Below are 25,757 nucleotides of genomic sequence, written 5' to 3'. Positions count from 1 at the left end.
ATGATTTGTGAAGATGTGAACTACTTTTCATATGTTGACAAATGCAAGAAGTTTTTTGTGAATCCAGTGTCTGCAGCTACACACTGTAATACACATTAGTGCAAATAATTTAAAATGGAATATTCTTCTTCTTATTATAGTAATAAAATATTTAGTCACAAAAAATGTCAACGTAAAAAACCTGAAATTATAAGCCAAGTATTTTGTAAACACTATATATACACTTATATAAATTAAATGTAAAGTTCCTATAACTACTCTGTTTGGTTATTTTATACCTGTATTTACACCAGTACTTACACAACCATATATTTGTAAGACGTGTACATTTTCTTGTACTACAATCAGCAGTTTTTTGGGGGAAAAAAAGCATTAATTTCTAAACATGTGATCAATGAAAAAATCCTATGCACCTTTATTGAAAGATGAAATAAAACAATGTAATGGAAGCTAAATTTTATATGAAAGAGGCTTTAGTTCACAGTAACTAGCTATTGAATAGCTAGTGCACTCACCTGTGCTAACCTCACTCTGGTTGGCAGGAGGGAGGAGTTGTTGTTTCTGTCATTGATCAAGTCAGCCCCCCCTCTCTCTGACACACACTGACATACACACACACACTGAGCACAAACAGGTGGGATCACATTTCTTCCTCATTCACGGAAACCTGTTGCGGTGGTTGTGGAGTTTAACAGTAAATTATCGAGGCTTGGCTGCGCACAGTCATCCAACCACTTTGACTTTAACCTGCACCTTTATTTACTTCCTCTCATCTTGTTTGGACTTCTTGTCTATCAAACTTTCATTTAAACGAACTCCCTGTCGTCGTGTGAAGAAGGAAACACCAGGGCTATAGGACCATAAGGACGGTGTGCTGAACATGTTGGCCTCTCCTTGGACAGATAATGTGGAAACTGTGGTTTCTTCTCTACCTGGGGACTCTGGACTTCACAGGTATGGACACAAGAGTCATTGTTGCCTTTGGTAACCTATTCTTTTACTGTTTACTTATTGTGGACTGAAGGTCTAGTCCCATTCCAACCACTGTTCCTTTATACACGTGTCAATGTAGGGTGGGTTTGTATAGGCTGGTCTAAAACAACCTTGAGCTTGTGTGATAAAAATAAAAAAGTCATGCACATTAACACCACAGTGTTTATATATTGGAAACTCAGAATGCAGGGGCAGTTCTAAATTATTCTTGATTCAGTAAGGTTCATTGTTAGTTCTATAGTTTTGACCAAAGTCACACATCATTGAGTATATATTCTGAAAACTGTTCCTTGTTCAAGCACATTGTGAACCTCATAACAAACTTAGAAAATACAAATTCTCCAAAAGTTGCCATAGTTATTAAGTGACTAGTTTATTTTTTGAAAAAGATCACTGACAGGCCTGGTGTACTTCACGGGCAAAGCAGATTTCCGTTGAATCCACCCCTGCAGTGCAATAGACCTTATATTTGTGTGAATATTTGTTTTAATTTTGTTTAATTATTTGATAGGGACATCTCTCATGAATCAACTGACTTAAAAATGCAAATGAGCCAGAGTTAGATGTACAGGCTAAGTTTCATCAGTTATCTCTGTAGCCAGTTCTTATGAGGCAAACCTGAAGTAATCAAAACATGATAAATCTTATATAACTACAAATATCTATGGATAATTCACATGCGTAGTGCATACCATCTAACTAACTGTATAACATACATCACGGCCGATAAAAAGACATGACATCAAGTGGTGTAGAGATTCATTAAAGCATGACAAGTATGAGATTCAAAAAAGAAACTGGAGCAGATATTATTTAACGACCTGATTTTACGCACAAGTTAAAATCACAATCATCTTTTTTATCTCTTGTCCAATAAGTTTTATGACATTTATACTAATTAAATAGGTCATAACACAAACTAGGTCATAACACAAACTGTTTTATGACTGAAGCTCCCACTTTTTGCAAAGATAGTACACAAACAAATTAATTTACGAGTGTCCTCTGAGCCCAACTTTATGGCGCTATCATTTTTTTTTCATTTATACATATTAAGTAATTATAAATAGTGAAAACAGTAAATATGTACACAGTTGTCAAAAGTCTGTAACTTAAAACACTCTCACAATCAGTGTGTCCCCTTAACATAGTTTAATGTGTTTTGGTTCTCTTATTGTTATGTTTTGCTTATAGAGAGCTTGTTCATTTCATTTGTTTAGATTTTGTTGTGTCGAACTGTCAATTGTGGACCTTTGATATTTAGCTAAAAGTTTCAAAGCACAACAGATTCTTTTATGATCTGTGTGTCGGGCCAAAAGTAGGTCACAGCAACCGCTATCACTTTTTATGAGGTTTTATTACATTCTATTGACAAACATGAGCTCATATTAATCGTGTGCCTCTTATCTCTCTCTCAATCGGTTCCTCCTCAGTGTCCTCCTCTCCTCCCAGCCCCGTTAACGTTGCCTTCTCCTCGGTGAATCTCAGGAATGTTTTGCACTGGTCTCCGGGAAACAGAACATCAGAGTACACAATCTTCACGGTTCAGTATGCCATGTAAGTTCACACACTAAATTTGACCTCACCTGGATAAAGCAGAAAACAAAGTTTTTGTGTGGGCTTTCTTCTGCAAGTCTCGAGAGACTTTACAGACAAACAGAAGCCATGAAAAGAGATAGGGGCAGACAAGAAAGAAAAGAGAAATCTGATCAATCAGGCCATATAACCTCAAGATCCTTGCTCGAGGCCACATCGAACTAGCTGGCTTGTGATTATCCCAGCTCGTGCAGTCATCCTCTGTATCTGTGTGGGCATACGTCTCTCCCAGCTACGGGGACAGCGTGGAGGGAAGTAAAGGAAGACGGGTGAACTGGAGGGGTGTGCATCAGTGTACGGACACAGTGCGGAGCTGGTGTGACCTGAGCAATGAGACATGGGATCAGGAGCAAGGATACTACGCCAGAGTCCGAGCTGTGGGCAGGAGAGCATCCTCCAAATGGACCATGACCCTGAGGAGATTTGATCCAAAGTTGGACAGTGAGTCAAAGTGCTGTTTCGTACTGTTAGTTTGAATATTTGAAATGTACCCAAATTCAATATATTTGTCTGTCCGTGCAGCTAGTCTGGGTCCTCCGCTGGTTTCTGTGGAGACAGAGGGCAATAACGCCATCGTCGCTCTGAAAGGACCAATGAGATATCAACCTGACAACCACACACCAGTGATTTCCATGGCAACCATATACCCCCACATGACTTACAACCTCTCAGTCCGCAATGGCCATCACGGCCAGACAGTGAGTAAAATCTTCTCTCACCCTCCTGGCATGACAGGGTGTCAAATCAAGCAGTCCCAAAAGTTCTTGAATCAGTTATATACTAACCTGTTATCTGTGTGTGTGTGTGTGTGTGTGTGTATTTGTATTTGTAGCATTATTTCACAGTAGTGTCTCATCTGTACAAACATCATGTGAAGCACCAAATGGAGTACTGCTTCTCTGCCAAGTCAAGATTGGTGTCCATACCGATGCAGTGCGAGTCCTCGGCCTGGCTCTGCATCACCACGCCTCCAGGTACAACCTCATTTCTCGAGAGTGAGACAAAGGGAAAATAATTCTCTCTGTTTGACTGGTTGAAAGGAATGCGACGGAACTGGATACAGAAGAGAAATGGGCATCGATGATTGTTCCTGCATTGTGTTGGTATCTTGCCAAGGGGGTCGTGTTTTCATTTTGTTTGTTTGATAGTTTACAGGAGAGCAGGATTACACCAAAACTACTGGACAGATCACCACGATATTTGGTGGAAGGATCTTTTCTATTTCAATTTTATTCCACATCCAAATAAATGACTTGAACATTTTTTAACTTTCTCTGCAGCGTTTTGCACATAGTTAAATCAAATATATGGTGATAGTGTAGGTGCACATCGCTCTCTTGAGCATCAGATTCTGCAGCTGAAACTATAAGGGCCTGACTCTAGTGGACGGTAGAACCTTTACGGACGATAGAGCAGGTGTGCGAGCAAGCACAAGGCAAAACCTGGCCAAAGATTAACAATACATCAACAGAGCATACACCAAGTTAGAGATCTCCTAAGTTATTATGATAAGTGCCCAAAAAGTTTGGGCACAAAACACTGTGGCAGGACAAATTAGATAAGCTGGGCCGCCTCAGTCTAGATGGTTATTGAGAAACACTGTTTCGGCTTGGAGAGACAGGACATTAGCTTTAGCAGGGGTGTCCTCTCTCAGAGCACCCTTGCACAATTCCAAAATGTCAATCAAGAAAAATTGTCTACAGTTAGAAAATAGTGAATCGTCCACTTTCCACAATGAGTCCTGATATGGTTTAGAAGCTGTTCATATAATCTTTCTTATATTTACACACATGTATGCATGTACATGTCTGAGATGTTCCTGCTTCCTGTCTCCCTCCAGACCCCATGACTTTCCATCTGCTGAGCCTGATTTGGGGTATCACTGTTCCATCTCTGTGCCTTTGTGGGCTAATGGTGGTTGGTTACTTCCTTCATAACTACCTGATGGGGAAAGGACAGAAGAAACCTGATACACTGGTAATGCAAGAACACACACGTGATAACAGAAACACGCCCACACATTCTGAAAAGTGAACTATAACAACTTGTCAACTTGGATTATTTAACCTTTCGTCACCCACGGCTGCAGTGCAATGTTAATTTCGTAAAAATGTTTTGGTAAATCTCTTGAAAGCCATGTCACTTCTCTTTCACCCTTCAGAACACATCCTTTCCCCCTCCCCCACCAACTTTACCTCCTGAGAATGCCAACTTCGCTGTCATCAGTGTCATCAAATATGAGTCAGACATGGACAGCGACATTTCAGATCCTGCATGCTTCAAGAAAAAGATAGCAGATCCTCCAACAAGTTACTCCCTTCAGCGGCCCGGACCGCCACCAGAGTACGATGATCTTTCGGTCTCCTATGGATTTGTTGGCGTGTCACCTCAAATTGATGTTGGGGGAGAAGAGGAGGCAAGAGAGCCGTGGCAGGACGGAGATGATGGGAATAATCTGATTGTTGAAAACCAGAAATGCACAGCAGGAGAGAGTCACGATAAGAAAGAGTGGAGAGAGTGTCAAGGTTCCGGCCTCTTCCATGTTCCTTTAAATCTACAATCTACAATCTTCACTATGGGCGGGAAGATGGGAGAAAAAGTCAGAGTGATACCTAATGGAAAGATAGATGGAGCTGCAGAGGAAGCTAGTAAGAGTGAGACAGTGGCCCTTCTTTCTGCTTATGCGTCCCAGAACACCAATCAGGTGCCCACTCCCCTCGCCAACCAATCAGATTTCATACCAACTGAATGTGTTTTTTTGAGTGGAGCTGCAGCTCACAATATAGTGGAGGAGGAGGAGGAGGGAAATATTTGTATTAACTGGGACCCTAAAACTAGGAAACTTGTGTTTCCAGAGATGGTGTTGGATGGGTTGATGTGGGCAGAGGAAGGGAGCGAGAACCATCTGGGGGGAGAAGAGGTGGGAGCAGCGAAGGGGGGGCTGAAGTTGGAGAATGTGTTTGTCAGACAAGGGTCTGAAGAAGAGGCGGAGGCTCTGAGAGAGAAGGAGCGAGGTGGGGGACCAGGGTCGGACGGCCTGGATGGTGTTTTGTCCAAATGGAACTTGGTAATCTCAATGGATCAGTAGATGATATTCATCACTATATTTACACCGTTGTTACAAAAAAACATCTTCTGCTGCACTTATCCAGTTAAATGTAATATGATAGAAAATAAGTCATGAAAATATCATAATCGAAAATCATCACCTATCACTTTTACTTACAATAGTAGCTTTTATATCTGGCTGCGCTAGGATCATGAACTAAAGTTTATTGATTTACAAGTCACATTTATCACTTTTAATGCTTATGAAGTAGCCTCACTGTAATCACCTAGATATTGAGCAAACTATTATTTGTATCTTTATTTGTTTAATTGATCATCTAGTACACCAGTCGCCATTTCCTCCCACTATCGGGAAATTAAGTAAAAATAGAAATAAGCTGAAATAAAGCCAGAGTCTGCACCGTAGCGCTTGGAGGACAGAGCGACGGTATCTAGATCACATGCTCAACCAGTTGCGGGAAAGTTAAAAATCGGAAAGTCTTCAGCCCATTTTTATCTAAAACTAAAAATAAGCACTTATCAAAAAAAACATCAGTTTGATAAGAACTACATAAAACATGACATTAACCCCATTTGACAATAATTCATTCGAGGTGCACTTTGACTTTGACAATGAAGAGGTGGCGTTGATATACTGCAGACAGCCAGAAGGGGCCATCTTAATACAAAGTCCGCTCACCAGTGCCTCAGATCTCACCCAAACAAATCACTAATCCACTGTTCAGTGCTGGTGGCATGTTTTTCCAATATCGAAATACCTGGAGCACAACAACCTTATGAAGAAACTCCAGTGTTTTATTTTAGTTTTACATTTTTATTCTATGTGAACATAGTTTACCATGACAATACTGATAAGAAGTAGTATCGTTCAGCATTAGTCCGTTCCTGGTTTAGTTTCAGGTAACGCACCTAAAGCGTTCTTGATGAAACACCTTATTTGCATGCTGGTGGTATACTAGGCTGAATCAACATATTATTATGTATTTTGTTATTTTTTAAGGGAAATGCTGATGATCAGAGGAAGATGAAGCTTTGTCTCTGTTATTATCGCATTGATTTACTGGGCATTGAGGAAGAACAGATTTATAGCACTTTTATCTAATGTAGGTTTTACAGGAAAATGAAGCTGCCTGACCCACACCATGTGACAATCATTTCTTTACTGGAAAAAGGGAGACTCAGTCAATATTAGTTACATTAGCGTTTGTTACTTCTCTTAAGATATAATCTGCAGAAGAAATATTGATAGCATCACTGTATCAGTTTTATATATTTTATACTCTCACATTGACACGTTACTGATTTAATTATTTGCTTCTGTCACTTCTGCATTCCCAATTGTCATAGGCTTATAATGACACTTAAAAGTATGTGTCAATGCGGTTCCTCTTCCTTGGTGATACATGAAGTATGTTGTAAACATTGACGCTGAACTCGAACCACATCCACTCAGCGATTGTCTGTGTTACATATTTGTAGTGAAAAACCTCCTTTGTAGACTGGAGACCTGCCAGTTGACGGAAAGGGGGAATTCTGATGCAACTCAGGTTATCTGCAATGTGATGGTCAGTTTGATGCCGTGCATTAAGTCGTATCTGTACCATTTCTTAAAATGGCTCTACTCTGGGAAATCAATCAGGGATGTTTTCAGTCATAATTCTGTATGTTGTTCAACATGTATTTTGTTGATTCAAAATAAATAATAATAAAGTGAACTGGTTACATCTTTTCTGATTTGTTGTGGGTTTAGGGTTTGTCTCATGACAGTTTTAAAATTGAGGAAATGTCCCTATGTGGTGTCGGCCATGACCGACTTCCTTCTGACCTTACTTGTATTCCTGACACCAGCTTCAAAAGCTTGAAACAAGTGAGTAAATAGCAACATCTGCTGGTCAAATGGGAGTCACCATGGAATAGCTGTACAACCAAAGATATAAGCAGAAATATGAATGCTCTGAATATCCAGTAATTACTGTCATTGTCTTTTTCATTGCTATATAGACTATATAGACAAATTCAGAACCTTTCCTTACTCATATTATTGTGATGTAGCCGCTGATTATTTATAATGCAAAGCCTTACACAGTGTGACGCATATTTAGAGACAAAACCAAGTGCCACGGAGGTTCTTACATGAAAGTTATTTTGCTAAATAAGTCAAAGTTCAGTGCAGTGGATCAACCATTTGGTCTAATTCCTGTACAGAGAGCTGTGTATGGCAGCCAATAGCTATTTAAAGACGGGATCCAAACTTCCTCAATATACAGGACAATGGAAAAGTCAATATTTTGATTGACTTTTTAACTGAATATTATACTCTAATTCTCAACAGTAATCCATGTATAGTGTTACAAGGACATACATCCCATATAAGCTACTTTCTAATTAATACACAGTGTGGTTATTACATTTAAAACAAAACCTAGTCTTCATGTTAAAAGAAACTAACTTAACTAAATTGCAGAATTGAAGACAGAAAAGTATTTCAGAAAGACTACTTTTTCTCATGAAAACAGAAAATGAATATAAAATGTAGAAGGATGTTTATTGTTTGATTTTGGACTTCATTCAAAAGATACAATCAACCTATGTTCATAAAAGAGGGCCTTTTTATTTTGTACAATAAAGTCAATATGTCATATAACTAAAATACTGCGATAAAAGAGAGATGTTCTCATATTCACCTCTAGGTGGCGGGCTGTCGTTCTCGCGTCCCTCCCTGCTCCTCCATTATGGCGTCCTCCGACTGGGCATCATCCTCTCCTCCTCCCTGCATCACCGGGGCGGGACCGCGGCGCGCGTCGCACTCGCTGCCAGGCGTTGGGCACTTCCGGCGGGCTCGGGTTTCCTTCGCGTCGGTATTTAAATGGGGCTGCAGGACATCAGCTGCTGTTCCATTCAGAGCCGAGCCGTGACAGACAGGGCCAGAAGATAACCTGCAGCGCTTGAATACAGACAACCCCCCAAACATCTCCCTGTGAATATTTCATCTTGGAGAGGAGAACAAGAGTTTGCTTGTGGGGGTTTTGTTGCGGGAGCAGCGGAACAATAACCGGGGCTGTGACAGCAGCTCGGTGCATCGTGCTGGGTTGTGGTGGGGGGGGATTCCTCTGCCGGCTCCTCCTGGACCGAACCGTGCTGCGGTAACGGGATGTCGTGCGTGACAGGAAGGATTTAGGGTCTATTTTGTTAACCTTCGTTTATTTACTGATAAACAGATAAACAAGCTGAAGGTAGTGCGGCTGTGGCCCAGGAGGATAGAGTGGCCTTGACATCAGAGGACTGATGGACCGGATGGTGAGAGAGAGCTTTAAATTCCAATGCAATATTTTTTAGTGTGGACAAAATCTGCAGCTGAATATAATATCAGGCCAATTCATATTTCCATCACCCATTTAGAACAGCAGGCCTCACTCTGATTGTTATTTCTTCTATAATATATCTGCTTTAATTTTTTGATTTGTGCTTTTTTTTTTGTTCTAAAACAGATCTTCACAAGAAAATATTGGAGCTTTTCTTTGTTTTATATGTGAAGAAGAAAAAATCAAGACAAACATCAAATCGCTCACAGACTCTATTGGTCGACAACCGCTCATCACCAGCATCAGTGGCTTCACTGGACTAAACACCTGCAGCCATGTTCAGCTGGCTTGGGACAGACGACCGGAGGAAGAAGGACCCGGAGGTGTTTCAGACGGTCAGCGAGGGCCTGAAGAAGCTCTACAAAACCAAGCTCCTGCCGCTGGAGGAGAGCTACAAGTTCCACGAGTTCCACTCCCCGGCCCTGGAGGATGCTGACTTCGACAACAAGCCCATGGTCCTGCTGGTGGGACAGTACTCAACCGGCAAGACCAGCTTCATACGGTGAGAACGCAGCACACGGTTCATGTGGGAAAGAGAGGAGGGGATCACACAAACACACACACACATATACGCACAAAAACACACACACCGATAGAAAGGGAGAGGCTGACACACCCAAACTGACGGTTCCCTCGCTCAGCCTCAGCAGTGGAGCAGTTTGACAGCAGGCTGGAAGAAGAAGAGGAGGAGGAGTGTGGTGGGCTTACAATAGAGTTAATTTAAAGAAGATAGAACAGAGTAAAAAACAAACAAGTGGAATAACAGACAGAAATCCTCCATCACAAACACACACACACACACACACACACACGTCAAAAAACCCTACTGGTTGGAGCCACGCCCCTTCAAGCTTTATTGATTCCATAAAAAGTTTAATTGACAGAAAACATAACGCACACACAAACACACACACACACACACACAGAGAGAAACCCCTGATGCGTATGGAGGCAGCACTGCCTGGCACTGCACCCGTCTCTGCAGAGGTGTGTGTATTTTGCACTCGAGTCTAGATGATCTTACTGACGGATGGACATGTCAGCAGCGTGTTTAAAAGTGAAATCTGTGTGGACGTGGGAGGCCGACGTGGGACCGAGTGCAGAGCTGCCGGGGCCTCGAGGGGCCGGGGGTCTGTGGACCTGGCTTATCTATAACACAAATATTTTCTTGGGAGCCAGGAAGTTGTGTGTTGCAAGTGTTATGAGTGTGTTGTTGTAGCTCATAAACATTTTCATATCAGTCGGTGACTATAATTATTACAAATGTTGCATTATTGTCTCTTTTAAGTGTAAAGACAGATTTTTGCTCCTGATTGAAAGTTGGTGTTTTGAACTCTTCTTTATAGACGGATAACGACAGCACCAATCGGAGGTAAATCTCCTTGTTTATCCAGGAACATAAATGTGAATTCAGCAGGTTTTTAAAAAAGATCAGTTTTAATTTTGATGATCAGAAAACCTCAGAGGAGCAGAGTCGCTTGTGGACCTGTGGAGTGATGTGCCTCAGTGCAGGGGCGCTACCAACGGGGGCCAGGCGGGGCAACCTTGATACACTCAAGACTATGATCAGAGTTTGTCCTTTTAAGCCTTAGGTGCAGCACACAAATCTAAAGTTAATGAAACAGGACACATGTAGTAATAATAACAGTCTATAATACTTTATAAAGCACTTTCTAAGTAAAAAGGGAGGTCCTATTTGTCTGACTGACTTTATTAAATGATATTAACTGATGAAAGAGCAGCCATGTGCAGTCATATAGGAAATCGTTGATGTGATACATTGAAATGCTTCGAGATGCATTGTCGTGAATTTGAATCGTTAACTGCTGAATCCTAATGGAATCGTGAGGCTAGTGAAGGTGCACTAGTGAGTAATACAGTCATCCCAGTCATAACAGACAGGCAGCAACTCCCACCTCCCAGCTCCTGTGCCTGTTGTACTGGTTTTTCTTTGCTTGTTCGGAGCAGAGTGGTGATGGACTTAGCTACCAGTGCCTCAAGTTTACAGCTAATTAGCCTAAAGACAAAAACAATTATAGTTAACTTGTGTCTTGCTAGCAAACAGACTGAGGGTAAAACAAACAACATCTAAACGTTTATTTCTGGAAGTTTTCTTTCGATTAGAGTGAAAGAGGACGACATGGAAGAAAAAAAGACCAAAATCTCAAAATTAACCAGTACACGAAAAAAAAAACGTTTTGTTTTGTACTGTCCTGCCTTAAACTGCATTATTTTGATCGTAGTTCCTCATCTAATAGCTATTCATTCTTCTACTGTTGAGTATTTAACAATGGTGTGAGTGTGAGGGTATTATTATTTAACTTCTGTTTTTTTTAAATAGATAATGAGGAGAAGTGCCCTTTGTCTCTCAGCTGATCCCCTGTGTGCACGTCCCTGGTCTCTTGTATGCTGCACCCATTTGAAGTCATTTTGCACACAGGTGCCAAATACACGTGGAACTTAGCCTGAATTCAGATCAGCTAAACCCCCTTCAACAGTAACTTATATGGCATAAAGTAGGTTTATCTATAGTTCTATAGTCAGAAGTCTGTCAGAGCTGGGGAATATTAACAGCTGTGTGATGAACTGCAGAACTACTGCTGACATCTTGCCTTTCAGACGTACACACATGCACACACACACACACACACACACTCTTACAGAGCCTTGTCAGTAATTAGTTGAAAGCTACAGAGAGGATGCTGTTAGTGACTTCCTGCCATAAGACAAGGCAGTGCAGACATCCCTGTTCGCTCTCTTCTTCCTCTGCTGCTGTCTCTGATTCTCACTGATCCTCTCTCTCATCTCTCTCTTCTTTCCTTTTTACTCTTTCTCTTACGACAACACCCACACACTCAGCGGCCTGACCCCCTCGCCACTGACATTGTAGCAGCAGGACGAGGAATGTAGAAATTGCTGAGTAACCCGGTGTCAGAGCTTTTGACATTCTTTGGTTTCATATCGCAGGATCCCACTGTGGAACAGGGAGCAGAGCGGGTCTCGGGGAAATGAAGCTGAACAATCTGACTGTCAGCCTCACCTAAACTCAGTGGAAGACTTTGTGCTTTGTCATTGGGTCCATGTGCATTTAAGGCCTATAGGCTTACTTCTCTCTCATGAAAACAAAATAGGGTTTATGCAGAAATTACATTGATGATTATAAATACGTTTTATTTGTAAAGCACTTTCTTGTCTTTACAAAGTTACAGAGTGGATCACATAATGATAAACCAGCAATAAATCCAAAATGAAATTAAAATCGCCAAGGTGTGAAAGCTTTTTTAAAGAAGAGCATAGAAAAGGGATTTAAAAGCAGTAACAGATGCCTCATGGCTAATCTCCGCTTGTAAATCCTCCCAGAGTTTGGGGGCCTCTTCTGCAGAAGCCCAATAGTTTCTATTCTTAGTCACCAATCGGGCTGCAGGAACTACCAGAAGTCCACGATCAGCTGATGGAAGGTGGCACCCTGGCTCATGGAGAGTTGGTAAACCCTTGATATATGCATGGGGCTTAGTTGCGTAAAGCCTTAAAAGTCCTCATAAAATCTTAGAATCTATGCAGAGACAAGGAAGCCAATGTGGGCGATGCTAGAATCTGTGTCATATGCTTTTGGACCAATTGAATGTGAAGTAGAGTTTGAGTAAGAAAGAGGCATGGACAACCCTATGTTAATCCTATAAACTAATGATGGCCACAAGACGGCTCCCCAATTGTAGTTTAGGTTTTAATTATTTATTTGATGCTATAAAAACAGGGTGAGACATATTAGATTGACGTGAATTTCCAGATGATTTGGAACGTAAGTAATGACATGTTAAAATAAAAAGAGAAAAATGGATGGAGAGACAAAAGATACGATGGAGGATAAGTCTTTCTCTTTGGCGGTTAGTCAGATTTTCAAATAGAATTCTCGTCGTCTTCTCTAGTCCCAGGTCGATTTGATGCTTTAAAGCTCGTGAACTGGAACTTTTCAGGCTGTGGTTTGGGGGAAGCCTGCGCCTGCAAATTTTCAGTTTTATCTTCGCTGGGCAGGAAAAAATGTGATGAATGAATGTGAGCTGATACGTATGTGGATTGCAAACACACACACACATAGTATGTCTCCTATGAAACATGCAACCGGGGAGATGGTAGCCTCCCCACAGACAGGGAGGAGGACTCTACATACACTGACAGAGACGGCTCTACCAGGCACTGCTGGCTCCTCTAACAAAGTGTATATATATATATGTGTGTGTTTGTGGAGATGAGACCCATCTTTACATCTGGTTATAGTTAGAATATGTAAACATCCAACACTTGAAATTTATGATCCTTTCAGCAGTAAATCTCTTCTTTTTTTTATGGCCCGTGTTCGCAAAGTTGACAGAAACGCACCAATCTTCATTTCGAACATGTGTGTGGTATCACGGAATTCACAGCCGGGGATTCGACCTTTCACCCTAAAACATATAAATGGCGTCTGCCTCAGTCGTGTTGCCATGGTGATAGTTACAGATGAGGTCAAATAGTTTGCATCAGTTGCAAACTATTTGCTGTAAAACACGATATGTAAAGTAAAAAGTCTCCCTGAAGAATGTGCTCAGTCAAAAGCAAACATGCAGAAAATCGACATCTGATTCTGTCCCCTGTTTTCACCCCGTCAGCTGTTCTTGATCAGCAGTGAGGAAACACGCCTGTGGCGAGGTATTATCCCTGACCATTTGTCTTGTCAGAAAAGGAAGAGCTGAACCACATTCCTCTCTTTGCGTCCAAGGATTGAGATCATGCTGCAGAATATTTGATGAATATATTCACTTTTTGCGATTCATGAGTTTATATCGGAACATAGGCAGTTTCCTTACCGCGAGTAAGGAGCTGATTGAGGGGAAAACGATTTCCTCCTTCCTCTGTCTCATCTGATCACAAAACTCTCCTTCTGAGGGACTTTTTCTTTGTTTGGCAACAAACCTAATTCTGCTTATTCAGGAGCCAGTGCATGGCGGCCGTCCAGCCTGCGATGATCTAAAACGCCCTAATCTTGGTTCCAGCAGCTTCTAATTCAAGGCAGACTACGTTTCTGCTGATTTTTAAATCACATTTTACCATCTGTATCAGTTTCCTTTCAACATGATCACTGTGAAAAGGCATGCAGGGCTTCTTCCAAATAAGAGGCTGAAGGTGTGGCACACATCTGTCCTGCTGCCTATAGATGAACTTTTCTTACACTGTGTAAATATTATCAAAAACATCTCATCCCTTGTCTTGTTTAGTTTACGGCCATGTCTTATGTCCCAATCTCGCCCCCCAGCTACCTGTTGGAGCAGGATTTTCCTGGAATGCGGATCGGCCCCGAACCCACCACGGATTCCTTCATCGCGGTGATGCACGGCGACACCGAAGGCGTCATTCCCGGAAACGCTTTGGTGGTTGACCCCAAGAAGCCCTTCAGAAAGCTGAACGCATTTGGGAACGCATTCCTAAACAGGTAGATCCCTACACACACACACACATATATACACACACACATGTTGAAGAGAGAGTTTGGATAGACTGATGGCAGAAGTGGTGAGATCTCTTATTGAGGTGTGTGTTTATACCAGGGTAATGTATATGATACATATATATATATATATATATATATATGGTGTAGGAAAGACTGAGGAACAGACTGGTGAAGAACAAGAGAGTGAGAGTGACAATCCACACCATTGCTCTACATTCCTATGTGATTGAATTTCCCTCTGCTCACTGGTCAGGATTCCCTCTGTTAGAGAGAGAGAGGGTTAGGTTAGGGTTGTGTGTGTGTCTGTGAGAGGGAGATGTGCTCAACTTTTGCAGAGTCATCCTTCCAAAACTCTACACTCTTGCGGTAGAGTCCTCTCTGTGAGGGCCCACCACTGCTGAAAGGAAACAGCGCTGACCGTCAGTGGGGATTAGTGTGGGGGGGGGGGGTTCACAGTGAGGATGACCGCTAACCTGTTGGTATTTATTCAGCTGGACAGAGAAGAGAGAGAGAGAGATGGAGAAGAGGCAGATAAGGGAATGTTAGAGGTCTGGTGTGGATGATGTTTGTTTTTAAAGTGTTTTACACTTCTGTCCTGATACTTCAATGTCTTTGTGTTTGTGTGTGTGTGTGTGTGTGTTTGTGTGTGTAGGTTTGTGTGTGCCCAGCTGCCTAACCCGGTGCTGGAGAGCATCAGTGTGATCGACACACCAGGGATTCTGTCTGGAGAGAAACAGAGACTCAGTCGAGGTAACGCACCACACTCGAGGCTCACACTTTTATGTTCCACTGTTTATGTTAGTGTGTGTGTGCGTGTTAGTGTTGCTGTGTATTCACTGGACCCATTCAGCTGCAGCCCCCTTGTCCCACTGATCTCTGAACAACAATGTCAGCATTTCTTTTGGACGCACACGTGCATGTGTTTATTTTAGCTCGTAGCTATCAGGAGGATTATGTCTCATTCATTTCAAAGAACAGGAAGCAGCAACAAAAAGATCGGCCTCCAATGCGCTCTCTGTCTCTCTCACACACTGACACTAAATAAATGCACACAATGTGTAGGTTTGCATCTGCACTGACCTGTGCTGAATTTAAAACATGAACAGCACAGTGTACAAGGACTTTCACACTTTGAAAATATCACATAATGTCAACATAGAGAACCACAGATTTAATAGGACAGTTTAAGTATATATTTTTTTGCAATACACGTAATATATATTTTTTTCTTCGTGGCCTGTCTATTTACAAAAAAAAGAAAAAAAATGGTAGGATATTGTTGGTGTTATGTGTTTTTTCATGTACTCTACATACAAACTGAACTCAAAAGAGAGAGAGACGACAGTGTGAAGAGAAGTTTAGTTGTGAAAGGATCCAGAGATACGTTGCCAGTTTCCTTACAGGTTGATGTGTGTCTGGCATGGCCGGGATTCCCAAAGCTGAAAGCTGGCATCGCCATACCAACGACTTGCATTAACAAAAGAGCTCGGATAATTAAAGACGGCTATAATTTAGTCTTTTAACATTCATCCCATTCCACTGTCCATTCCATCCTTTTGTGTGTTCTCTCTTAAAGGAGACATATTATGCTTGTTCAGCATTAAGTCTGTGGTAAAGGAAGCTCCTCTCCCCCACAGACAAAACTGCGCCTGAATGCCTCGTCAGGAGTTCGGTGTCGTAATGACACGGGACATCACAATACCCCACATTTACATAATGAACACCTAGTGGCTTGTCTGGCAAGTCCCCAACAAAGTCAGGTCAAGCAAGAGTAGAGACCAACCTTTCCTACAGGCACTGGAAGCAGTTGACCAATCACAACAGAGTGGGCCAGCTGGCCTATCAGATCAGGCCTTAATGGGAGGGGAGCTAAAACCAAGTGTTTCAGACAGAGGATGAAAAGAGGAGCTACAGCCATTGACAGTGTGAGGAAAGGGTATTTTCGGAATGTTAGTGTATATAAACCTTTTCAGGTATTAACTCAAATTCAAATTGTTGAATAGAATATGAGCGTAATATGTCACCAGTTGCACATCACAGTATCACAAAAACGTTGGTATAGTAATGAGATTTATATAGGACGTTGTTATTTAACTGGTGTGTTAGCTGGTATGCTAGCATTCATGTTTGCTTGTGATATTTTGTATTAATATCACATAAAAGGATCAATGATTAGTACTGGTGCAATCAGAGCAGATGCTGGTGGAAGGAATTAGCATTACTCATATGCACAACATTATAAAGAGAGTATCTTGAATTTCAGGGTGTTGACATGATGAAACATGCGAGCACACACACATGCCGTTCCAAAGGCTAAATAAAAACAAGGAACAATCTGTGGTCTTTGGGTTCAGCACATTACCTCATACTAGGGTTGGGTCTTTTGTGGATTTTCCTCAGAACTTGAGCTCGGAAAGATTTTAGCTACAGGAACATAAATTGTTAACCGAAGCTTCTCTGTGGACAAATAAGAGAGAAATGCTGCATCAGCACCAACAGAATGTCAGATGCAGTTTTTAATTGAAACAGTCCCGCATCAGCTCCGTTTTATTTTCCCTGAGGTCTCAATCCAAGTGTTTGTTAAAACGTTGTCAAACCAAATAAACTTCACGGCGAGGCGTGGCCCGACCGTTGTCTGTTCAGATGTAACAAAAAATACAGGCTTATACTTAATGTCTACTGAGTCAGCACAGATGTTTTCTCTGAGGACAAAGTTTGTGTATGGTCAACTTGTTTTGTGTGTATATGTAGGTGTATGTTCACTTTCTTCATTCTTTTAATTTTTTTTGTGTGTGTGATATTTTTATGTTGTGTCTCATCCTTTGCTTTTGTTACTTTTCTTTTAACCTGTGGTTTTATCAGTATCTTAATGTGTCTGTGTGTGTGTGTGTGTATGTGTGTGTCTCTAGATGAAGAGTTGTCAGACTATAGCCCCCTACATAGATGCCATTATGGAGGTATTGTAGAAAATAAATCGGCACCAACCAGCTGCAAAAAGCCTGAATATAAACTTATCTTGGCTTTAAATAATTTGTAGACTGTTGCATCTTCTTCACCGGACTCTTTTTCATATGGTTTGGGGGGGAAAAAAACACAGAAATCACAATTACATATATTGGATATTTTAGTCCAATTAAGAAATTTGAGAGCTTGTGACGACAAGGGTTGATGTTCTGTCATCAACAACACAATATATCCCCGGCAGAATTTGAACATCATGTCCTGCCTCCTGCAGGCTCAACCCAGGCGCCCCCCCTCATTCAAATACACTGGAGTTTTTCCTGTTGTTGATGTCTGAAAACTTCAGGGAAAGTTATTTTAACAACCAGAAATTCTTCGGGAGGGGATGCTCTTGTTCCGCAAAGGATAAACCCTAAAGTTCAAAACCCCTCAGGCCCCAAGCATTCGGACATCAAGTGTGTTGAGTAAATTCATGCCCCCTCATCTGTTTTTGATAATTGATGGACATCACGTCAGTGCCATTTTCCGTCTTAACCATGAGCATTGTACATAAGTTATAGGAATCAAACAGATCTCAGTAAATCCACGGTAGGAACTACTATTCAAAAGCCCCCAAATAAAGCAAGTGTTACCTATACTGCATTTATATGCCTCTCTATGATAATACTACTAAAAGTTTTCTGATTTATTTACTTCCTTAATGATATACAATGAAATGAGAATTGCGGCCTTTCATTGGCTGACCAGAGAATAATCTTGTTATTTGAACCAAACCATATGAAAAGTGCTTTGTGTGAAAAACAAACCACTAAAATTCAAATTCTCTCTAAACTCTCCGCTCAAGCAGCAGCAGCCGCAGTGTGGCCTCTTTCTCCTCTCAGCTGGAACAAAAGGAAACATATTTCCATGTTTTACATGCTTACTGCTACCACTGCTAAACTCCTGCTCACGTCCCAGTGAGGGGACCTTTGAATTATCAACATTGATTTGTCCTGGAAGACGACCAATGCCATTCATCGCTAGAATCTCCGCATTGGTTTTGTTTGACAATCATGAGCCAGTTAAGAAAATGATTCGGCCTTGAGAGACAGTGATTCCTCTGCTTGGAGGAGCAGCTGTGGAACGACAGTATCAGCAGCTACTATTTCTGTGCAGGGAGATCGGTGTATCAGTCCAAGTCAGAATCAGATATTTTCAAAGTGATAACGTCTAAAACTTGATAGTGCCTGTAGAGTGAAGGTAGAAACAAACATAGCTTCTCAGAAAATCCTGTATTAACACCAACCTACTACCAACTGACAGCAAATGCCTCCTAGTTGCTCTCCAGTAATCTCAGCTGTAACAGGTTTACCACTGACTGCATTGTCTTTGAAGTGTCCTTCAGTGTGGGTTGTAAATTTCAACTCCCTAATCCCTTGGTTCTGCTCTTTTGTTCTTTGTTCTCCTCTCATATCCTGTGGAATTTTTCCAGGTAAGAGTCCTTGAGCGAGACAGAAGGTCCCGAGAGTCAGTGATGGAGTCCTGCCGACAGACTCAGTCACTGACTTGATATATCTGCATTTAGTATTCGAAAAGCCAAAGCTTCATTTTTGATGCTAAAGATTAATGGAGTCCTCTTATTGAGTTTGAACCTTGGCTGCACCATCTCTATCAGTAAACACACATTGTCTCTCACCATGTTGCAATGTGGGCGTCCCTCCTCTGTGACCTGAAGCCATTGCAAGGCCTTTCTCTTGAGGATGTTGCAACATCACAGTCCATTCTCACATTTTTGGGATAACAGATGATGTTGATCATCAGCGTCGATACTTGAACTGCAACTGAGGTCCGCTCAAATGCCTCTGGTGACACCGGGATGGGATGAGAGCAAAGAAACGAGAGAGAGAAACAATCTCTTATATCTGGAACCTTCATTCTTGTATTTCACATCGTGACTCTCGTGTTTCTCCCTCCTCCTCTTCCTCGTCCTCCTCCTGTTCTCAGGGTATGACTTTGCTGCGGTCCTGGAGTGGTTTGCCGAGCGAGTGGACCGGATCATTTTACTGTTCGACGCCCACAAACTGGACATTTCCGATGAGTTCTCAGATGTGATAAAGGCCCTAAAGAACCACGAGGACAAGATTAGGTACCTTAAGCTACACAAAGTAGTCCTGAAGACTTCCTCACTCAGTGCATGCACATAAACCTTAACGAGGATTCATGTAATATTAATGCGGGATGTCCTCTTTGGTTGTTTTTCTTCAGGGTTGTACTGAACAAAGCTGACCAGATAGAGACCCAGCAGTTGATGAGAGTCTACGGGGCCCTAATGTGGTCACTAGGGAAAATAGTCAACACCCCTGAGGTATAGTCACCATCAAAAGTTTTTTTTTTTTTTTAAGTGGTAACCATTGCATCGCCATTGTTGTTGTTTTTTTGTTCCGAGAGGAAAATGTTAACCTTTTTACTTTTGTATTTGACGTGTGCTTTGACTTTTTAGTCATGTCCCATCCACTAACATAGAGGAGGAGGAGTTTATGACCCACGTTGGTCCTTTTATGTCTCTTCTCTCTTGTTTTGGTCCCAGCCACACTGAATGTCCTCTCTGTCCCCAACAGGTGATCCGTGTCTACATCGGCTCGTTCTGGTCCCACCCTCTGTTGATCCCTGACAACAGGAAGCTGTTTGAGGCGGAGGAGCAGGACCTATTTAAGGACATCCAGTCTTTACCGAGAAACGCAGCTCTTCGAAAACTCAACGATCTGATCAAGAGGGCAAGACTGGCCAAGGTGAGAAACAGACACACCCCCCACCACACTGATGAGATCTGACTGGTACAATTACAGGTACGGTTAAAAGTGTTTCTCAGACCTGGGATGTAGTTCATGCCTTTTAGGAATTACATTTAATTTCTTTATTCTTTAAATTTTTGATTAATGTCCCTCCTGCTATTATTGGAGCGTGTCATGTTCCGATGGTCAGAGCATCACTCACTCGCCCTGTCCATCCTGTCCAGCTGTTAGCCTTGACAGAAAAAGCTTGTTGCTGTCTGAGAACCAATAGAACCAGACAAATGTTCTTCCTCTCCTCCTGAGCGAATGATTTCCTGTTTCCTCTCTGGACAGGAAGTCAGGTATGAGAGGCGATGGCCCAATGCCTGTTGTAGGATGTGCACATGCACACAACTCAAACACTGGGAAAGATGAGTGCATTTTTCCTGTGTAACAGCTGATGGGGTTTGTGTGCGTTTTGGGATGAGCTTCAAGGACACAAGGTGGATTCTGGGAAACACACACACACACACACACACACACACACACACACACACACACAGAAGCAACATAACAAATATGTTTTTTCCCATTACTTTTGCAATGTTTGATTTCTTATTTGAGTTTTGATCATCCTTTGACTTCAAAGCCTTTTTTCCAAAAAGGTTGATTCCATGGAAAGTATAACAATGAATGTCGAGAGTGGGACACTTATAAAACTGCAAATACTGTACATATGTAAATGGGATCTAGTAATATTCTTATAGGTTAATTTAATGATTATTCATTATTATTTCATAAGAAAAAAAAAAAATTGTAGGGGTCGTCGTGGAAACCAATAATGGCTTATATGAAAACCACACTCAACTATGATAAAAAAACTTCTTTACAATAGAGGTTAAATATTTGAATAAAAGAGAAATTGGACATATATTAGTATGTCCAATTTAAACATTAAATAGATCATTTTAAATGTGTTAATGTAAATAATTTAAGGACTAATTAAAATCTTTGTATTGTGCTTATTTTTACAGCATTTTATGTATGAGACTTAATGTTGTTTTTCTGACAGAGTAGCTGCTGAAATAGCTTGAATGTGATGAACAAATCCCTCTCTGGTCGCAGGTTCATGCCTACATCATCAGCGCCCTGAAGAAAGAGATGCCCTCTGTGTTCGGGAAGGAGAACAAGAAGAAAGAACTGATCGGCAGTCTGGCAGATATCTACAAACGCATCGAAAGAGAGCATCAGATATCCCCTGGAGATTTCCCAAATTTGAAGAAGATGCAGGTAATGAGGAAAGAGTGCAGGAATGCAGATTTATAAATACAGGATTAGATTGATAAGATCTAAACTTGAGATGTTTTTTTATTTATTATTATTATTCTTCCAGGACCTACTCCAGTCTCAGGATCTCAACAAATTCCAGCCTCTGAAACCCAAACTCCTTGAAGCGGTCGACGACATGCTATCCAACGACATTGCCGGTCTCATGGTCCTGGTTCGCCAAGAAGAAACCCAACGGCCTAACCCAGTAGTGAAGGGCGGTGCGTTCGACGGCACTCTGGACGGCCCGTTTGGCCACGGGTACGGCGAAGGGGCCGGAGAAGGCATCGACGATGCCGAATGGGTGGTTGTGCGCGACAAGCCGGCGTACGATGAAATCTTCTACACGTTATCTCCCGTCAACGGAAAGGTGACGGGGGCCAACGCCAAGAGGGAGATGGTGAAGTCAAAGCTGCCCAACACAGTGTTGGGAAAGATCTGGAAGCTGGCGGACATCGATAAGGACGGGATGCTGGATGATGAGGAGTTTGCCTTGGCCAATCACCTGATAAAAGTGAAACTGGAAGGACATGAACTGCCCTCAGATCTACCTTCACACCTGGTGCCGCCGTCTAAGAGGAAAATACCAGAGTAAATGTAAGATTATCCCCAAGTCCCTGCTCAGCAACCTGTAAGTAGACTCCCACCCCCACCACCAGCCCCATCCCTAGAGAAAAGGATTCCCAATAGAAGAGGAAGTATCCTGTAGCACCAAAGCAAAAAACTCCAATTGCAAAAAGTAGACAAATAATTCCAACTCTCATTCTGCCCTGTTGCTTCAGCTGCACATCTGCAGGCTTTCCTTTCCTTCAAGAGGCAAAGATAAAACAAAATATGCAAATTCAAATCAAATCAGCACACTGACTGTAAACCTTTATATGACGGAAAAATCTACGTTTGTATTTTTTAACACTGAATTTAGGATTTGACCTTGTCAACAGTGCGAGTTAGATTTAACTGTAACATCTCTTCTGTGCTTTTACCAGGGTGGAAAAACTGGATCTGGATGAGTCTTTAGATCAGTATAGTCTTTTTTTAATTCAAGATGATATATATTAGTTTTTTGGTTAGAGATGTTAGCACAACTGATACAGTGAATAGTAAAGAAAAAATAACAAAATTCTCGACCATGAAACACTGGAATATAGAAAAATGTGGTCAGAACTACTGGAAGAAAAATGGAGAGAATGTAAAGACAAAAAGAAGGAAAGTCTTGTTGGAAGGATTATTTTAGGTATAAAATGCAAATAACCAGTTTATCCCCATTGAAATTGTGTGATAGAAACTGTTATATTATATTATTATCTGTAATCAGCCCTACTACAGAGATGACCTTCACAAGACCACCCAAACATCTTTTATTTTGAGGTCCTGAACAATTTTAGGTCTCCTGAGAATTCTGGCTTTTTTTTTAATGGAGACATATTAAACCGCTTCAAAGACTTCCTGTCAAATGCCTCGAGAATACACACAGACACACACACAACCACACAAATGCAGGGCTTGTATTTTAACAGTGACACAGTTGAGCATTCTGTGTCACACTCCTGTTAACCCAAGAAGAAAATGGTCTAAATCAGTTACTAACTCTCTAACATGTCAAATGTGACGTGCTGATGTCGGCGTGTGTGAGGAAATCTCTTCAAGCAGAAGAGAAACCTCAGAACGTCGAGCGGTCTGTCTCTTGGAGGATCTTTGGAACCATCGTGAATCCTGTGAACACGTCTGACGATACTGTGACTTCAATATGAAACTGTTCTCTGGGTGTCGTCCGGACACACCAGTGCTCTGACGTTCCCCGTATATATTGTGGGGATGATGAATGTTGAATGTTCATGGTTCTGTGTGGCCACATACTGACTCTTGTATGTATTTATGCATATGAACACAGTGTTATTATTTGAAATGTATGTGTATCGAGTCTTAAACATTACACAGGCTACTGATGATGGGATTCTTCTGGTGGGTTATTAACTGTAAACTGAGGCGACTCCGTTATTGTTCATTGAACTAACTCCGCGGTCCAGAGAGTGAAGATGCAGCTTTCTGCTTATTTCCTGATAACAAACACTAATCCACACATAAATCAACGTGTTTCTCTTTTTTTTTGTTGTTGTTGAAGAATAGAATTGGCTTTCTATGTCATGTATATAAACTGTACACATGTAATACATGTTCCTCACGTGTATTACTGCCAGTATATGGATTCTTTATAACTGTATATCTCCCCAGCACCAGATTAAACACTAAACTAATTAAAATTGGATGATGAGTAATATTCCAAACGTGTTGGGAGCGAGAAAGTATTAATTGGTTTTGAGCCATTAGAATCGATGTATTGAAAATTGATTTCCAGTTAATAGTCATTAATTCCTCTCCCTGTGACGTCGCTGTGCTTCAACTGTGAATCTAATGTAAATAAGAAGACTGCTTGCATTCCATGAGCACAGATTGTAAAAATCATCCATCTCATCTCGGGTGAATTATGCATCATTAGCTCATATTTCACATCCACGTCAGAAGATAAGATCTGTGCTTGTTGAATATTGATTCTCCGCAGAACTGGACATGCTGGTTTAAGACCATAAAGGATTGTGAAGTGAAATATGGTCTTCTGCTAAATGTCCCATGTGGAAAAACACGGGCGTGCTGTTATTTTATCTGTTTTTAAGATGGCGATGCATTGATTAATCTGTACTTCACTGCTTTCCTGTCGACATAAAGAGTCTAAGAGCATAATAAAATTCATTTACTCAACTCACTGTCTCTGTTTTGTTTAGAGGCTGTATGATAAAGTCTTGAATGATAAAAACAAACGAGCGAGGAAAGGATAACGATAAGAAATTCCAGAATTACACAAACAAACAAAGAAGATTCAATATATTGTTAAATAATGTGTTGTTTAACTTAGATTAAAGTGCATTATATTAAGAGGAGAACATTTCTTAATGAGAATTTTCACGAGATTTATCCATATCTTCAATTCAGTTTGAGAATGTTCTCTATCCATGTTAATGTGTGTGTGTGGCTGTTTGAGACCGGAAGTAAAAGCCTCCCCTCGGCCTGTGACCCAAAGACCCCTTTTAAAACGTGCACGCTCTTAGGGAAGATGCAGCACCCTCTCCTCTCACACAGGAAGTTCTGTTCTTGTCCACCATTTCCTGTTTTACCTACCTTGACCCTCAAACTCACACACAAACACACACATACACATCCTCCATCATAGATTTATGTAAATATTTGTGATATTTGTGATCAGTCTCACAAGACTTAACCTTATATTTTCGAGTAATTTCATTTATTTGAAAGAACCCAGAAGATTTAATGTCGCAGCATCGTGTGCAGTTCTTAAAGATAAAGATGTTAGTATATGTTCATGAACCTTGAAGTCTTTGAGCTCGTAAGGCAATGAATGAAAATAAAATAAACTAAAATTAGAAAAGTTAGAGTGGAAAGAAAACAGTCGATTATTTTAGGTGTAGTTATTTCAGTCTTTCCTGGAAACTGAGGTAAAGTGACACAGAATGATGGAGAGAGCCCAGAACGAGCCCAGAGAGACGGACAGACGGAAACTGTGTGTGTGTGTGTGTGTGTGTGTGTGTACTATAGAGTGAGAGAGGTGTAGGAAAAGGAATTTTTAGTCAGAGACAGCTGTAGCATGTTTGTCCGTGTTTGGGTTGGTATCTTATCATGTCAGGGGAAAACAGTATATCCTAGAATGCGTGTGTGTGTGTGTGTGTGTGTGTGTGTGTGTGTGTGTGTGTGTGTGTGTGTGTGCAGTGACTGTCTGTGATGGATGTGTGTGTTTTTCTGGTGGAGAGGCACGGATGAGGAAGATGTCTGTCAGGATTAAATGTATACACCCAGATACCCGAGGGAACGACTATTTCAGAACACAGGGTTAGATGATGTTCTCCCACACACACCCAATCACAAACACACACACTCAAAAACACACATACACATTGACATTGGTAATTGGAGTATCCATTGTATGTGACATGTGATGTAATAGTATCCTTCAAATTAGATTATTTATATTGTGTATGTGTTTGTTCTGTATATTGTCTGTTTCTTTTTTTTTACATGAATTTAGACTGTGACCCCTGATCCCTTGTTAAAACAGAGTTAAAAGCCTAAAGGGTTTTATTGACATAAAAGTTCTGAATGCAATGGAATTCTTGTTTCCTTATGTCTCTACCCGCAGTAAATATC

At 41.2% G+C, this 25,757-nt stretch overlaps 2 protein-coding genes across 2 annotated transcripts; both read left to right on the top strand.

Moving 5' to 3' along the window:
- The first annotated feature begins 595 nt into the window (after window positions 1–595).
- il20ra (interleukin 20 receptor, alpha) lies at window positions 596–7,373 on the top strand. Its single transcript, XM_053444600.1, has 7 exons — window positions 596–954; window positions 2,427–2,550; window positions 2,822–3,030; window positions 3,112–3,287; window positions 3,422–3,563; window positions 4,430–4,566; window positions 4,751–7,373. The coding sequence occupies exons 1-7, from the start codon at window positions 906–908 to the stop codon at window positions 5,675–5,677; spliced, it is 1,764 nt and encodes a 587-aa protein (XP_053300575.1). The 5' UTR covers window positions 596–905; the 3' UTR covers window positions 5,678–7,373.
- A 1,103-nt stretch (window positions 7,374–8,476) lies between these two features.
- Window positions 8,477–24,299, top strand: ehd3 (EH-domain containing 3). Its single transcript, XM_053444599.1, has 9 exons — window positions 8,477–8,955; window positions 9,147–9,522; window positions 14,311–14,487; window positions 15,158–15,255; window positions 19,450–19,591; window positions 19,711–19,810; window positions 20,064–20,234; window positions 21,342–21,506; window positions 21,610–24,299. The coding sequence occupies exons 2-9, from the start codon at window positions 9,296–9,298 to the stop codon at window positions 22,135–22,137; spliced, it is 1,608 nt and encodes a 535-aa protein (XP_053300574.1). The 5' UTR covers window positions 8,477–8,955; window positions 9,147–9,295; the 3' UTR covers window positions 22,138–24,299.
- The last annotated feature ends 1,458 nt before the right edge of the window (window positions 24,300–25,757 follow it).

This window comes from Pleuronectes platessa, chromosome 17 (assembly GCF_947347685.1).
Source record: "Pleuronectes platessa chromosome 17, fPlePla1.1, whole genome shotgun sequence".
NCBI lineage: Eukaryota > Metazoa > Chordata > Actinopteri > Pleuronectiformes > Pleuronectidae > Pleuronectes > Pleuronectes platessa.
Note: the sequence above shows the minus strand (reverse complement) of the source record. Positions and strands in the feature narration are given on the sequence as shown.

Bases quoted from the DNA above. Each gene is read 5' to 3' on its own strand.
- ehd3 (XM_053444599.1), top strand. From the start codon at position 9,296: ATGTTCAGCTGGCTTGGGACAGACGACCGGAGGAAGAAGGACCCGGAG. The intron at 14,488-15,157 runs GTAGATCCCTAC...TTGTGTGTGTAG, and splicing joins GGGAACGCATTCCTAAACAG to GTTTGTGTGTGCCCAGCTGC. The intron at 19,592-19,710 runs GTACCTTAAGCT...GTTTTTCTTCAG, and splicing joins AACCACGAGGACAAGATTAG to GGTTGTACTGAACAAAGCTG.
- il20ra (XM_053444600.1), top strand. From the start codon at position 906: ATGTGGAAACTGTGGTTTCTTCTCTACCTGGGGACTCTGGACTTCACA. The intron at 955-2,426 runs GTATGGACACAA...GTTCCTCCTCAG, and splicing joins GGGGACTCTGGACTTCACAG to TGTCCTCCTCTCCTCCCAGC. The intron at 3,564-4,429 runs GTACAACCTCAT...GTCTCCCTCCAG, and splicing joins CTGCATCACCACGCCTCCAG to ACCCCATGACTTTCCATCTG.